The sequence below is a fragment of the Myotis nattereri genome (assembly GCF_964212035.1).
Source record: "Myotis nattereri genome assembly, chromosome: 11".
NCBI lineage: Eukaryota > Metazoa > Chordata > Mammalia > Chiroptera > Vespertilionidae > Myotis > Myotis nattereri.
Genome location: NC_138086.1, coordinates 20,854,786 through 20,868,306, shown reverse-complemented (window position 1 = coordinate 20,868,306; position 13,521 = coordinate 20,854,786). Strand labels below are relative to the sequence as shown.

The 13,521-nt window shown below is 46.3% G+C and overlaps 2 protein-coding genes across 4 annotated transcripts in view; one reads left to right on the top strand and one right to left on the bottom strand.

Moving 5' to 3' along the window:
- Positions 1 to 3,799: 3,799 nt before the first annotated feature.
- On the top strand, positions 3,800 to 7,071 carry OPN1SW (opsin 1, short wave sensitive; the record flags this gene model as incomplete). The annotated part of the gene is made up of 5 exons (XM_081102396.1): positions 3,800 to 4,154; positions 4,445 to 4,613; positions 4,951 to 5,116; positions 5,765 to 6,004; positions 6,952 to 7,071. The coding sequence occupies 5 exons, from the start codon at positions 3,800 to 3,802 to the stop codon at positions 7,069 to 7,071; spliced, it is 1,050 nt and encodes a 349-aa protein (XP_080958522.1).
- A 1,057-nt stretch (positions 7,072 to 8,128) lies between these two features.
- The window catches only part of CALU (calumenin), a 34,032-nt gene continuing 28,639 nt past the window's right edge, over positions 8,129 to 13,521 (bottom strand). For all 3 annotated transcript variants that reach the window (XM_081101724.1, XM_081101725.1, XM_081101726.1), the window contains exons 6-7: positions 11,711 to 11,910; positions 8,129 to 10,474 (exon numbers count right to left, since the gene is read on the bottom strand). In XM_081101724.1, coding sequence (XP_080957850.1) covers positions 10,370 to 10,474; positions 11,711 to 11,910 — 305 coding nt within the window. In that variant the 3' untranslated portion in view covers positions 8,129 to 10,369. The remainder of the gene's footprint in view (positions 10,475 to 11,710; positions 11,911 to 13,521) is intronic.

Sequence of the window (13,521 nt, the reverse complement as noted above, 5' to 3'; positions counted from 1 at the left end):
TCTCCTGCGGATGATTGGGTCGCCGTCAATCTATGGGACAGAGTGAGGGTCCCTCTTGGGGGGTCTCACAGTATCGGCCCCATCCTGATGGTTCTGGTTTATGTCCACTTCCAAACTGTGCTTTGGGTCGAGTCCATGTGGAGGGGTAGTAGTCAGTAGCTGGCCCCGTCCCGTGAAACTGGGATGTCCGCTCAGAGCAGCTGCTGGGGACATGGTTTATTTGATCACACCAGCGTCTCCTTCGTGAAGTCCCCGAGGGGGCATCCCTGTCTGTCCTACTCCCAAGAACAGTTGGTTTGCGTTTGCTTTTTGGACACTGCATTATGGAAATGAGCAGCTGCTGGAAAGCACACATGTGGTCCATCCGTAGGGACCTCACAGGGTGGTCACTGTCAGTTTCATTCCTGTCTCTTGAACTCTCCACGGTTGTCCCTCTTCTTTTGCTCTGATGTCTGATGCATGATTTCCTGTTGTGTCCCCTATATGCCTGCAACCTCTCTTAAACTATTCCTGGAATAAGCTCCTAGAAAATAGCGGGGGGGGGGGGGGGGACCCTGAAACTCTTCAGGAAATATGCTCTTTTTCTAGAACTTTTCTTTTTTTAGAATGAAAAATGACTTTTCCCTTGACTGTTCTCCATTCAGTTCCGGGCATTTGTAAGTCTAAACCAATGGCCCTCAGCCAGTGGGGAGGGAGGGGAGCAGGGTGATTTTGCCTCTCAGAGGACTTCTGTGTCTGGAGACTTCTTTGGTCAGCATGACTGGGATGGCGGGGCTGCTGTCAGCATCTGGCGGGGAGAGGCCGGGGAGGCTGTGACACATCCTGCAGTGAGCAGACAGCCCGCGACAAACCATTGTCTGAGCCAACACGGCAGTAGTGCTGTGGTCGGGAACCTGGTCTAACCACACTCATATGACCTTCAGTGAAGCCGTGGTGTGTTATAATGTTCCTAAATTAAAAAGTGACTTTAAATCTGAAAAGGACACTGAATATGTTAAACAGACTTTAAATGCCTCCTGTTTTTGTATCTTTGCCCCCCTTCTTTACCCTATGCTTCCCTCCTCCTACTCCATGGCTTTGCTGACTCTGGAGATTTTTTTGTCCCTTGCTTAGGTGCCAGTGAGACTCTATGCCAGTGACGGCGAACCTATGACACGCGTGTCAGAGGTGACACGTGAACTCATTTTTTGGGTTGATTTTTCTTTGTTAAATGGCATTTAAATATATAAAATAAATATCAAAAATATAAGTCTTTGTTTTACTATGGCTGCAAATATCAAAAAATTTCTATATGTGACACGGCACCAGAGTTAAGTTAGGGTTTTTCAAAATGCTGACACGCCGAGCTCAAAAGGTTCGCCATCACTGCTCTATGCTTATCTGTCCCTCTTAGCTGGGGCTGGGTTGCCCCTAACTTGGACCCATTTCCTCTATTTATCTGAGAGAGAGAGAGAGAGAGAGAGAGAGAGAGAGAGAGAGAGATCAATTTGTAGTCCCACTTATTTATGCATTCATTGGTTGCTTCTTGTATGTGCCCTGGCCAGGGATCAAACCCACAACCTTGGTGTATTGGGTTGACACTTTAACCAACTGGGCTACCCTGCCAGGCCTGTCCTTACTTCTGAAGTGGGTGGAATAGGGTGAGAAGGGACTGTCTGGGAGGGGATGGAGAGGCCAGTGTGCAGCCACCTGTCCTGGACAGTGGAGTAAGAAGGCCTGGTGTCTTCTCACCACATCATTTTGGGCGGAGCCTAAGCCCAGGGGCTGCCCTTGCAGGCTCCTGTCAGATCCATGTGCAGAGGCGGGCAGCTCAGCAGAGCCCAGCAGACAGACAGCTGAGGCTGACTCCTTGCACTCAGCCAGGGCCATGGGCCCTGTCCAGGGTTAGGCACTGCAAACTCTGCCTTCAGGAGTGGCCTCTGTCTGGTCCAGGTCCCAAGGGCCTGCCAGGGGAAGGGTTGTGCTGACTCAGACAACCTAGTGGAGGCCAAGGGGCCATGCAATTCCCAGGCCCTTACCTTAGCGGGGTCTCTGCCAAGAACCCCACCTGTGGGTGAGTGTCTGTGGGGAGTGTGTGTGTAGAAATGTCAGTCTTTCAGAGCGGCTGCCAAGTCTCCATCTAGCCTCTCCAGCTCGGCATTCACGGGACATAGATTTTAGTCGTAAGGTGTGGCCTTGTGGGAATATCAGATGGAAAGGCTGGTGTTTGTCCAGCATCATTCGCTTGGTGGGATGCGAGCTCAAGCTCAAATCTCTGCTCAGATTTCACCCCAGCTCTCCCTTTTCCTGGGGTCCTTGGAGATACTCAGCCGTCAGCCTGGATTTGAGAGGAGTTAATATACGGATTTGAAGGCTTCCCGCTCTGTGGCCCCCTTCACTGCAGGAAGCCTACCTTCCAGACTCTGTTCTTGGACTCTTCAAGCCAACAAAGGCTGTCCCTTGTCATTTAGACTGAGGGGTACCCAGGGGGAAAACCCCATTTAAATGTGGTTGGCTCCTTTCATCAGGTGTCTGAGTGCTTTACAGTGCTTTCAAGTAGTTGTTTTTCCTGTTTTGTCCAGAGTTTATAATTCTTGCCTCTGGTGGGGAATCATCAGCTGTGTACTGCTCTGCCATTACAGGCCATCCTATCACTCTAACTTACCTGTATGGAATGGGTGTCACGTTCATCTATGCATTCACTGCGCTGGGGTGGGGAAGAAGACGCAGCCCTAAGGGCTGAAGTGCGGTGTTGAGTGCAAGTGTAGGTGGAGCTTACAGCAGAGCTGGCATCACTGGGGTGGGCTTCACAGAAGGGGTCTTGGCCAGTCAGGCTGTGAAGGCGGGGCAGGACGTGGGTGAGCGGACGGGAGAAAAGCCTGTGGCAGCTTGGGCACTGCTGGGCTAAGGGCAGAGACAGGCACGAACATGGTGTGAGAGGGACAGTGCTCCAACCAACCTCAGCCTGGCCGCGGGGGTCTGAGCAGGAAAGGTATACTCTCCGGGCAGACTCAGCGTGGAGAAACAGAGGCAGCCGGTGCTTTCAACGGACCCTTCCATGAAGGCTGTGCAGTAAGGTGCTCCCAGGACACTCCCGGTTCCCCGTCCTTTCCTGCAGCCCGAGGCTGGTTCCAGGCGGGTTGAGAGCCCCCGGTCTCTGGAGAGAGAGGCTTAGGGGTAATCACCACAGGGGCAGGTGGGATGCAGACACCTAAAAGGAGGGAGTGGTGCCAGAAGCTCAGCCCAGTGGGTGCCCTGAGAGCTCCATTCAAAGGGAAAATGAAAGAGTGGTGGAAGCCCTGGCCTGCGGGCTCAGTTGCTTGGGCATTGTCCTGGGCACCGAAGGGTTGCCAGTTGCCAGGGTTTCAGGCTCAATTGCATGTGGGGAGCGTGCAGGAGGCAGCTGATGGATGTTTCGCTCTCACATAAATAATTCTCTCTCTTTCCCTTCCCCCCTCTCTAAAAATCAATAAAAAAATCTTTTTTAAAAAGTGACGTAAGCACCTTTACTAAGTATGGGCCAGCATCTCCCTGGCTCCGTGAGCTGACTCCTGTTCATCCCAGTCCCCAGTAGGGCATGTCTGGATTCTTTGAGCCCAATCTTTTATCCTCTGAAGGACACACAATCGGCTTTGGGGCTGCAAAAGGAGGTTTAGTTGGGGGTATGGGGGGCGTCTCTAATCCCAAACTTTGTCCTTAGGAGGCTTAGGATCAGCGCTGACCATTCAGGGAACCCCAAAGTGGCTTTGGAGGCTGGGTTCTCTGGTGAGGTGGGGGGAGGGTAATCTATAAAAGGCATGAGAGGGGGTGGGGGACCTCCATGAGCAAAATGTCAGGGGAGGAGGAGTTTTATCTGTTCAAGAACATCTCCTCCGTGGGACCGTGGGATGGGCCTCAGTACCACATTGCCCCGGTCTGGGCCTTCCACCTCCAGGCAGCCTTCATGGGCTTTGTCTTCTTTGCAGGGACACCACTCAATGCCACGGTGCTGGTGGCCACTCTGCGCTACAAGAAGCTGCGACAGCCCCTCAACTATATTTTGGTCAACGTGTCCCTGGGGGGCTTCCTCTTCTGCATCTTCTCTGTCTTCACTGTCTTCATTGCCAGTTGCCAGGGATACTTCGTCTTCGGCCGCCATGTTTGTGCTTTGGAGGCCTTCCTGGGCTCTACAGCAGGTACTGCCGGGGAAGGGGGCCGGGGGAGGCAAAGGACGCTGAGCTGGGATTGGAACCAGGGACCGGCCTGCCGACCCGGAGTGCATCCCGAAAGAGGAGTCTAGGGGAGCTTGGTGCTCTTTTGCATATTGGAGTACAAAGCCTAGGCTAGAAAGTTGACCCACTGCATCCCAAATTCTACCCCACCCATTAGTCCAACCCTGTCTCCCGTGCTTGCCCCGCTCCGTAACTCACTCCGTCTGCCAGGCGGGGTGGGCTGTCTACCCCATTACCTTCATGTCTCACCACAGGTCTGGTAACAGGCTGGTCACTGGCCTTCCTGGCCTTTGAGCGCTACATTATCGTCTGTAAGCCCTTCGGCAGCTTTCGCTTCAGCTCCAAGCACGCACTGATAGTGGTTCTGGCCACCTGGACCATTGGTATTGGCGTCTCCATCCCACCCTTCTTTGGCTGGAGCCGGTGAGAGCCCGGGGCAGTGATGCTGACATTGCTTGGAGCTGAGGGTGGTGTGGGTGGAAAGAGTTGGGTAAAGCTTTTTTATTTCTAATTTTTAATGAACGGGTGAAGTAGGTGAGAGAAAGGGCTGTGGGAGACAAATCCTAAAGTCTACTCTTCAGTTCAAATTGCTATACCCTTCGCTGGTGAGCACAGAAAGCCCTTTCCGCCCAGTCACTGGGCATCCCCTGGGTTCTACATGGAGACCCCAATGCAGGAATCTTGGCTCCCACTCCACATCCTTGTGGTGGCCCCCGCGGTGAGCAAGTGCGTCCAGTGGGTGAGTGTTTGTCCCTTACAGGTTCATCCCCGAGGGCCTGCAATGTTCCTGTGGCCCCGACTGGTACACCGTGGGCACCAAATATCGCAGCGAGTACTATACCTGGTTCCTCTTCATCTTCTGCTTCATTGTGCCTCTCTCCCTCATCTGCTTCTCCTACTCTCAGTTGCTGGGGGCCCTTAGAGCTGTGAGTGGCTTTTGTGAGGGTCAGGGGACTCCAGGTGAGAGGGAAGAGTGGGGGAATGTTCTAGAACATATCTGGAAAAGCCATAGCCAGGTTAGAGCACTGGCCTGCAGACTGAAGGGTTCTGGGTTCAATTCTGGTCAAGGGCACGTACCTCAGTTGCAAACTCCTCCCCAGACCGGGCCCTGGAAGGGGCTCAGGCAGGAGACAACCAATCGATGTGTTTCTCTCACATAGATATTTCTGTCTTTCCCTTTCTCTTCCACTCTCTCTAAAAATCAATGGAAAAATCCTTGGGTGAGGATTAAAAATAATAATAATAATAATAATAATAATAATAAAATAAAAGCAAAGAAGGAAGTGGGGATAGGCAGAATGATGAAATGGCATGAAGATGAAGGTGGAGTCACCCCTGCTCAAATATAGATGTCAAGACATGCACGTGATCCCTTCCAGTGACCCAGACCAGAGCCGCCTCCATCCTGGCTTCCTCACGGAGGGAGAGCCACGGGGACTGGGCCAGAAACTGGGGCAGAAGAGAAGCAACTGGAGCAGATGCCCCCCCCCCCCCCCAATAAAAACCAAAAATCCTCCAGAGACCTGGGAGTTGAGGGCTGGGGAGAAGAGGAGTGTTCTCTGTGCTTTTCGCAGGTTGCTGCCCAGCAGCAGGAGTCGGCCTCGACCCAGAAGGCTGAGCGGGAGGTGAGCCGCATGGTGGTGGTGATGGTGGGGTCCTTTTGTCTCTGTTATGTGCCCTATGCTGCCCTGGCCATGTATATGGTCAACAACCGTAACCACGGGCTAGACTTACGGCTTGTCACCATTCCTGCCTTCTTCTCCAAGAGCGCATGCGTCTACAATCCCATCATCTACTGCTTCATGAATAAGCAGGTAAAGTTCCCCATTCACACTCCTGTGAGACCCTAGTCTGTAAGACCTGGTTCTTGTCACCAATGACTTTTAACTCTGAGTGCCTTAGACTGTACTCCCAGGGTTCGGGGTGAACAAGGGAAGCCACAGAAACACTTAGCCCAGGAGCAGCCCATAGAAGCACAGGGTGGGAGGTGTGGTCATCGAGACAGTATCATCGAACCCGGGGAAGACAGAACTTGAGCCATAAAAATTGAGTTGCTCCAAAGGACAGGATAAGTGAAAAGGTTTTCTGTTTTATTGAAAAACTGATAGCTCCCTTACATTCTAGTCCTTCCAATTCAGTTCTTAATCCTTTCTTGTCCAACTTCTAGCCTGCAGGAGCATGTGTGGAGCACAGAAATCACATGCATAAAATCTAAAGCAGCTTATCATTGGAAGGTTCCAGGTGGCCTATCCCTCGATTCCTAAATCTAAGCTAAAAAAACAAACAAAAAAAGACTTAGACAAATCTAGGAGAGTTCCTGTCCTGAGAATTATCTTATTTCTTCAGTCCCTGAGATGGGTTCAAAACAAATGTGAATCTGGATGGAAACAGGACTGGCAGTCCTTTCCCCAGCAGAAGGACCTTCCAGGAAGGGGGAAGGTGGGTGGGTAGATATACTCTAGGGCTGCTTCTCACAGTGCTCCTAGGAGGCAGGCTAGTTTATGAGTTCCCCCAACAGTGAGTTGGCCAGAATGTGTAGGGTTATGTATACAAGCAGCGAGAAGTCCTGGACTGGAATCTAACCAGTCTCAGGACTGGGAAGATATACTCAAAACCACCTGAGGAGATCCTGGGCATTAGGCATTATCCAGGGCATTATTTGGGGATACAACAGAGAAATTTCTTCCCATGGTTCCTGATGTTATCACCTCTGTTCTGGTCTGCCGAGGGGGCTATCTCCAGTTCTACCCTTTCTCTCCAGTTCCGGGCTTGCATGATGGAGATGGTGTGTGGGAAGTCCATGACAGATGAGTCTGACATGTCCAGCTCCCAGAAAACGGAAGTTTCTACTCTCTCTTCTAGCCAAGTGGGCCCCAGCTAAGGCGCCATAGTGGACTATTTGCAGCAATTAGGATTTTACATTTAAGGAAATTTCTACTTTCTCTGCTAAAAACCAAACTACTAACCATGCAGAAAACAGATGGGAAGGGGCGTGATGACCATTTTGGGGGATCGATTTTCCATTTTCCTATTCCCTTCTTCCCTACAAAGCTACCGTTCCAGCTGGGTCCATCTCGGAACACATCGAGCCCTTTGTGGCAGCCATGTTTCTGCTAAGTGGCAAGATTCACAGCACTTGCAGACTCATCTACAGACAAGGCATCTATAAAGGAGTGCAGTTGGGTTCTCAGTGTATGGGTAACAATTACCTCCCTTTTTAGTAACATTTTCTCCCTTCTGCAATGATATATTCTGAGAAAACACCTTAGAGATGGGAGAGACTTAAAGAAAAAACAAATAAAACCTTCAGTAGGCCCCAAATGTGAGTCTGAACGAATTTCTTTATGCTGTATCGTATATGCCCATCGTCAGTATAGCTCTGGCAGCAACAGCCAGGCCCATGGGCTCGAGCCAGCATGGCGCACTCCAGGTGTTTCCCTTCCCTCTCTCCGCCTATTTGGCTAAACCTATATATCTATCTTAAGAGTTGTATTTTACCAACAGTTTAATTCACTTTATGTTCTCAAAATAAAATTGCACATCTTGGTATCATTTATAAACCACACCAAAATGTTCAAAAAACTGTTTTACCTTATATTTTATATTTCCTTTTTGAAGAGTCTTTTTGAAATAAAAATCAGTATAAATGTTGTGTGTACATTCGGGAGTGGCTTGTGTTTGGTGTCAGATATCTATGTAATGAGCAGTTATATGGCCTAAGGGAAGAGAGAGGGATTACAACTGCAGTGAGGACGCGATGCGGGATTTCAGAACAGGAAGAGAAGAGTAGCCAATTTGGAAGAAGGCAGCGACTTCTCTGGTTGAGGAAGGGGTACATAACCTTTCCAGGAGAGCTCCTTTTCTGACATTTTAGAGCACTCATAATTCCGAGCAAGCATTCTATTTCTTAAGTGAATAAAGGCCACACATACTCCACAACGAATGTAAACAGTTTTATTTAGAAACAGATAGGTACCTGTTTGCATTATAGAATATAAAACTTGGTTTACACTCTATAAAAAATAACCAACATCCAAATTCAAGAGAGCTAGCATTCACAGGACACACAATATGGGTGTGCAGCGACTGTCCACCAGCCCCAGGCTTGATTTAAACCAAAAACATAATCCAGGGGGGTCATTCGAGATTCGAGTACAACGCTTGCTGCTGAGCACCCAGCAGTCGCTGTCTCAGCAGATGAAGGTTTGCTTTCTAAGTGTGACTGTAACACAAGGCCTGGGTTCTCTGCCCTGTGAGCTGCGAGGCTCCCCTGCCAGTCCTGATGTGCTCTAACAAAGCCAGGGTTGGTGGCATATTAGTTATCTCTGGTCTTAACAATAAAAATGGGGAATCTGGAAGGCAGAGAATTTCCATGCCCCTTATATGGGGATTAAACTTAAAAGAGTATATCCACTCTCAAGAGCTCAATGCAAAGACTGGGGTGAAGTTACATGACATCTGGCTTTTCACCAGGCCAAGTAGCCCACCTCAACATGATCATGGAAGACCGAAGGATACACCTAAGTTCAGGTTATAAGAATCACCCAGCACCACCCAAATATTATCCAGAAAGATATATGAAATAATAAAGGTTAGTTATATATATTTATTTTAGTAACCTGAGGGCTAAAAACTTGGAATACAATAAATTCTCTCAAAAGAGGTCCATCTGTACGAAGGGACCAAAAAGACAGCTTGTGTTATGTAAAACAGGGGTGGAGTGAGTGGGGAACAGGGGCCGGTTTCTTCAGCTCTTTCTACAAGGTCTCTCTCTTTGATAAAGACTGGCAATCTGTTGATCCAAGATAAGCTTTTCGTTTGGCAGGGGTGGTGGGGGATAGGGAGTGATGGGTCAGAGGCAGGAAGGGTAAGCAACGGTCCTCAAACCAAAGAGCCCTCTCTGCAGGCCTCTCAGCTTCGAGTCTGACTCAAGCTCTCTAGTTGACACAGACACGGCCTGGGAGTAAGTGGTTAGCATTCTGAGGTATGAGGATCCCTGGTAAATTCAGCAGCATGTGGTTTTTAGAAACCGGCCCACAAAATAAAAACACTGCAACACTAATACTGCTATTTAACCACTGTCTGAAAGAGAAGAAAAAAAAAAAAATCCCCACTACATTGGGAGGCTCTAAGCTTTCATAAAAGGTGGTCCAAAACAACTTCTCTTTATCTTAGGGTTTCTTAAGAAAGTCCTCATTCAGTCATCATTTCTCTTGTTAAAGGCACTTTCAATGACATGATTGGAAAGAAGCACAATTTAACCGCAGTGAAAGCAAAATTAATTCCTGGGAACATCTGGGGAATAGGAGCCAAATGGGGCACTTACAGTGATTCAACAGGCAAGACAGTCCTGAGCACTTCAGCAGACACACACCCAGAAAAAATGGTGTGCCCTGAAAACACTTGCATTTTTCCTTTAGTTTTCCAGTTGTTTCTATGTATAGCTCTGTAAAAAGATCACATTCAATACTTGATTTTCAGGACAATGGCCCTAACGCTTCCGACCACAGCTGTGCTTGACAAAATTAGCAAACAGCTAGTGCTACAGGGAATTAAAAAAAAGATGAATAAAATCAAGTTGAGCTAAGCTTTCTTACAGCACAGGGCTCTGTCATTGCCTAGATAATGCCATGATCAGTTGCTGAACTGAATAAAATATATGGCCCCTGCTACTGATGAAATACTCTTTTCAATAGGCAAGATTATCATTTTTCTAAATATAAAGAGTGGGGTATATATTTTTTTCTTTTTTCCTCTCTTCCAAACATTTCTTAATGATTTCAGGCTTAAAAAAGTAATTAAGTCAGAATTACAAAAATTACATGGTAAGAGTTGAGAAAGAGTGAAGGGCTAATTTTTGCCTATGAGTTGAGGATCTTAATCCTGCATCTCATACTCCCAATCAAAGAACAAATACAAAAATAAAACACCATGTTATACATAATACAAAGTGTAAATCTACAAACACAAGTGTACTAATTAGTTGTTCCTCAGAAGCACAGTTTTCCTCCTGTCCCTCAGCGAGGAGAAGGAATGGGGACGGGATGGTTTTCATTATGTTTTTTCACGTCTTAAAAAGTTTGTAATAACAGTCTCAGTAGCGCAAACAATTTCATGTGAAACCAGAAGCTGTAAAAATAAATTATTTTTGAAGAAACGTGGGTTCCTCTGTCTGCAGCTCAGAATTCATCATGTCGTACTAAGGCCTCACCAAAATCTGTGGCCTGGCTGCCCACAAATAAATCATACTTGTCAACAATCTCCTCCTTGGTAAGCTTGCCATCCTGAAATTAGAGAACAGTGAATTGAGGTAGATATATTTCCCATTCCAAATTTAGAAACACTACTATAGATCAACAGTGGTTTGGCAAGATTTAAGATTCTAATTCCCAGTAAATGATATATGAACTATACCCTCCATTCCTGGCCTGTACACACACACACTCACACACACACACACACACACACACACACACACTCACACACACAAGCAATTAATACCTTTTTCTTATCAAGAAAGTTAAAAGTGGAAGGCTAGAAATAATACAGCTCAACAACTCAACGCTAGAGATACAGGTTTCTTCAGGAGAGAATGCCCCCTTGGAGCAAAGGCGGCATCTCCCACGTAAGGGCAGACAGTAAGGCACTGGGTGGAACACTCCAGAGTGAGTCAAGCCACCGCCTAACAGGAACAACCGTCCGCAAACATCCAGCAGCGCCCTCACCTCCACTACATTCCGCTGCCAATCAGGTTCCAGGCAAAACCCCAGATGAAGGCTCAGACGCTCATCTAAGAAACTATCTAGGCCACGTTCCCCAGGGATGATTGCAGGAGTTTCTTTTCCTTACAAACCTCACAGGACACAGCACCTGGCTACTGAAGTCACTGAGTAAGATCTCAAAACAGACTGACCCTTAAAAAGGCTTCATGACAAGAAACTGCTTTTGAAGCTGAAGATTAGCCTAGATAAAAGAATGCTCGGATACTAAGAATCCCTAAATTTGGATGGGTAACACCACTCTTTTAATGAAACAAATACCTCAGATAATTGATTAAGGACAATATTAACAGACTCCAGAAAAAGATTATTTATAACCTACTACAAAGGACTTAATTCTAAAAAGCATATTTGATTTAAGGAAATAACCAGCTTTGAGTAGGCAAAATGAACCTGTAATTGGTAAAAGAACAAAGTAAAAAAGAAAAAAAAGAGAGAAAAAAATATCCTGGGGACCCACAGAGAACAGATGATACATGCTGGGCATAAGTTATATACAGAGGTTCTTTTCTGAAGCCTAAATTCCTCTAAGGCTATGTACACTGGGCAAAGGGAATTCTAAAATGAGATCAGATAGCTAGTGCTGCCCCGTAAGCTTTTAATTACCAACTTTAGGTCGGTAGCAGACTTAGATTAATTAAGACCACAAATGCTTTATGTACCTTAATCGGGATTTTTTAGGCAATCCCCTAGAAATAGAGTTCCATCACTGCTAGATTGTTGGGGCCTGGCCAGACTTACCTTATTTTGGTCTGACTCATAGACTAGGTGCCTGGCTTCTGCTTCTGCATGATCATAGTCTGATGGGAGAATCCAGTCTTTGGTTTCTTCCTTGTCCATCTTCCCGTCTCGGTTCTTATCTCGAAACTCAACAAATTGTTCTCTCTCTGTCTTTACCCATTCTGGTTCATCAGCCTTTCCATCATGGCTGTACATGTCACCTATGTGCACAGACATACACAGAAAAGATGGATTTGCCCTTTTCCCATGACTGCTCCATGCTAATCTGATCTACCCATCCTTCCTCATCCAACTGGAACCTAACAGCAGTATTTTAGAGAACTTAGAAAATAAGGTATTTTCCTGAATCTTACTTGATCTTGCAACAAGAATATTTCCAGCTGTTGCTTTTGAGAGATATGAAAGCAAAGAGAGACCTTATCTTAAAAACACAACAAAAAAAAACATTGTCCAGCCGGTATGGCTCAGTGGTTAAGCTTCAACCCATGAACCAAGAGGTCATGGTTCCATTCCCGGTCAGGGCACATGCCTGGGTTGCAGGCTCAATTCCCCAGTGGGGAAATGGGCTCAGTAAATGCACACAGGTATTTATTTCCTATGTGCTGATGTTTCTATCTCTCTCCCTCTTCTCCCTTCCTCCCTGAAAGCAATAAAAACATATTAAAAAGAACAAAAAAACACACACACAAATAGCCCTAGCCGGTTTGGCTCAGTGGATAGAGTGTCGGCATGTGGACTGAAGGGTCCTGGGTTCAATTCTGGTCAAGGGCATGAACTTCGGTTGCAGGAGCCTCCATTCTGGGCCGTGGTCGGGGAACAGGCAGGAGGCAACCAATCAATGTGTTTCTCTCACATCGATATTTCTGTCTTCCACTCTCTCTAAAAAAAAAAAATCAATGGAAAAATATCCTCGGGTGAGGACTAAAAATAATAAATAAGTAAGTAAGTAAGTAAGTAAGTAAATAAATAAATAAAGCATAAATAAAGAGAGATGATTAGCATCAAGAAATATAAAGACTTTTACAAGACAGTTGTTTCCTACATTCCACTTTACTCAAGGTAACTAATTAAACCTGACCATTGGCTTTAGAAAAGTGCTGTTCTAAATTCTCAGAAGTGTGTATTATGAGCCAAACCTGTCTTCAACCAATTATTAAGTATATTTTAGAATGTTTCTCTAAAATAATGGGCATTTTCCTATAGAGCCCAAATGCGTTCATCACATTTTACAAAAACAACTTTTTGCTATTATCTAATACCTAATTCAAAGTTGAATCTCCAAATTACTTTTTAAAGTTGGTTTGTTTAAATTATTTATATGAATATGGTCGGTACAAAGTGGCTACAGTATTTAAAATGTCAATATATACACAGAGATTTTTCTATACAACTGTTTAAACTTCTATTTAAATATTTTAGATGCCAATTTAAAAACGTATAAGGGGATATTTTCTGTGAAAATTCTTTTAGGAATTACAAGAGTGAAAAAGCCTGAAGACTCCTGAGTTATGTGACATCTAAATAAGGGTAGGTACACTTCAATTAGGTATGGGAACACACCACGTAGAAGTTTAAATAGTTTATAGCAAAGGTAGTTATTTAAGTGTGATAAAGGTAATTTGTATGTTGGGACCCACAAAACGAAGGCTGTCCCAGTAGCCCAGCCCACGACACAAATCTAACCTAAGTCAGCCTGTACTTATAGGAAATGCCTCACAGCCATGGAAACCTAACCTACATCAATCACAATCTCCAATTCAGCTTACCGGACTGACTCACAAACAGGACCTCTATATAAGGAAATCCCTGAC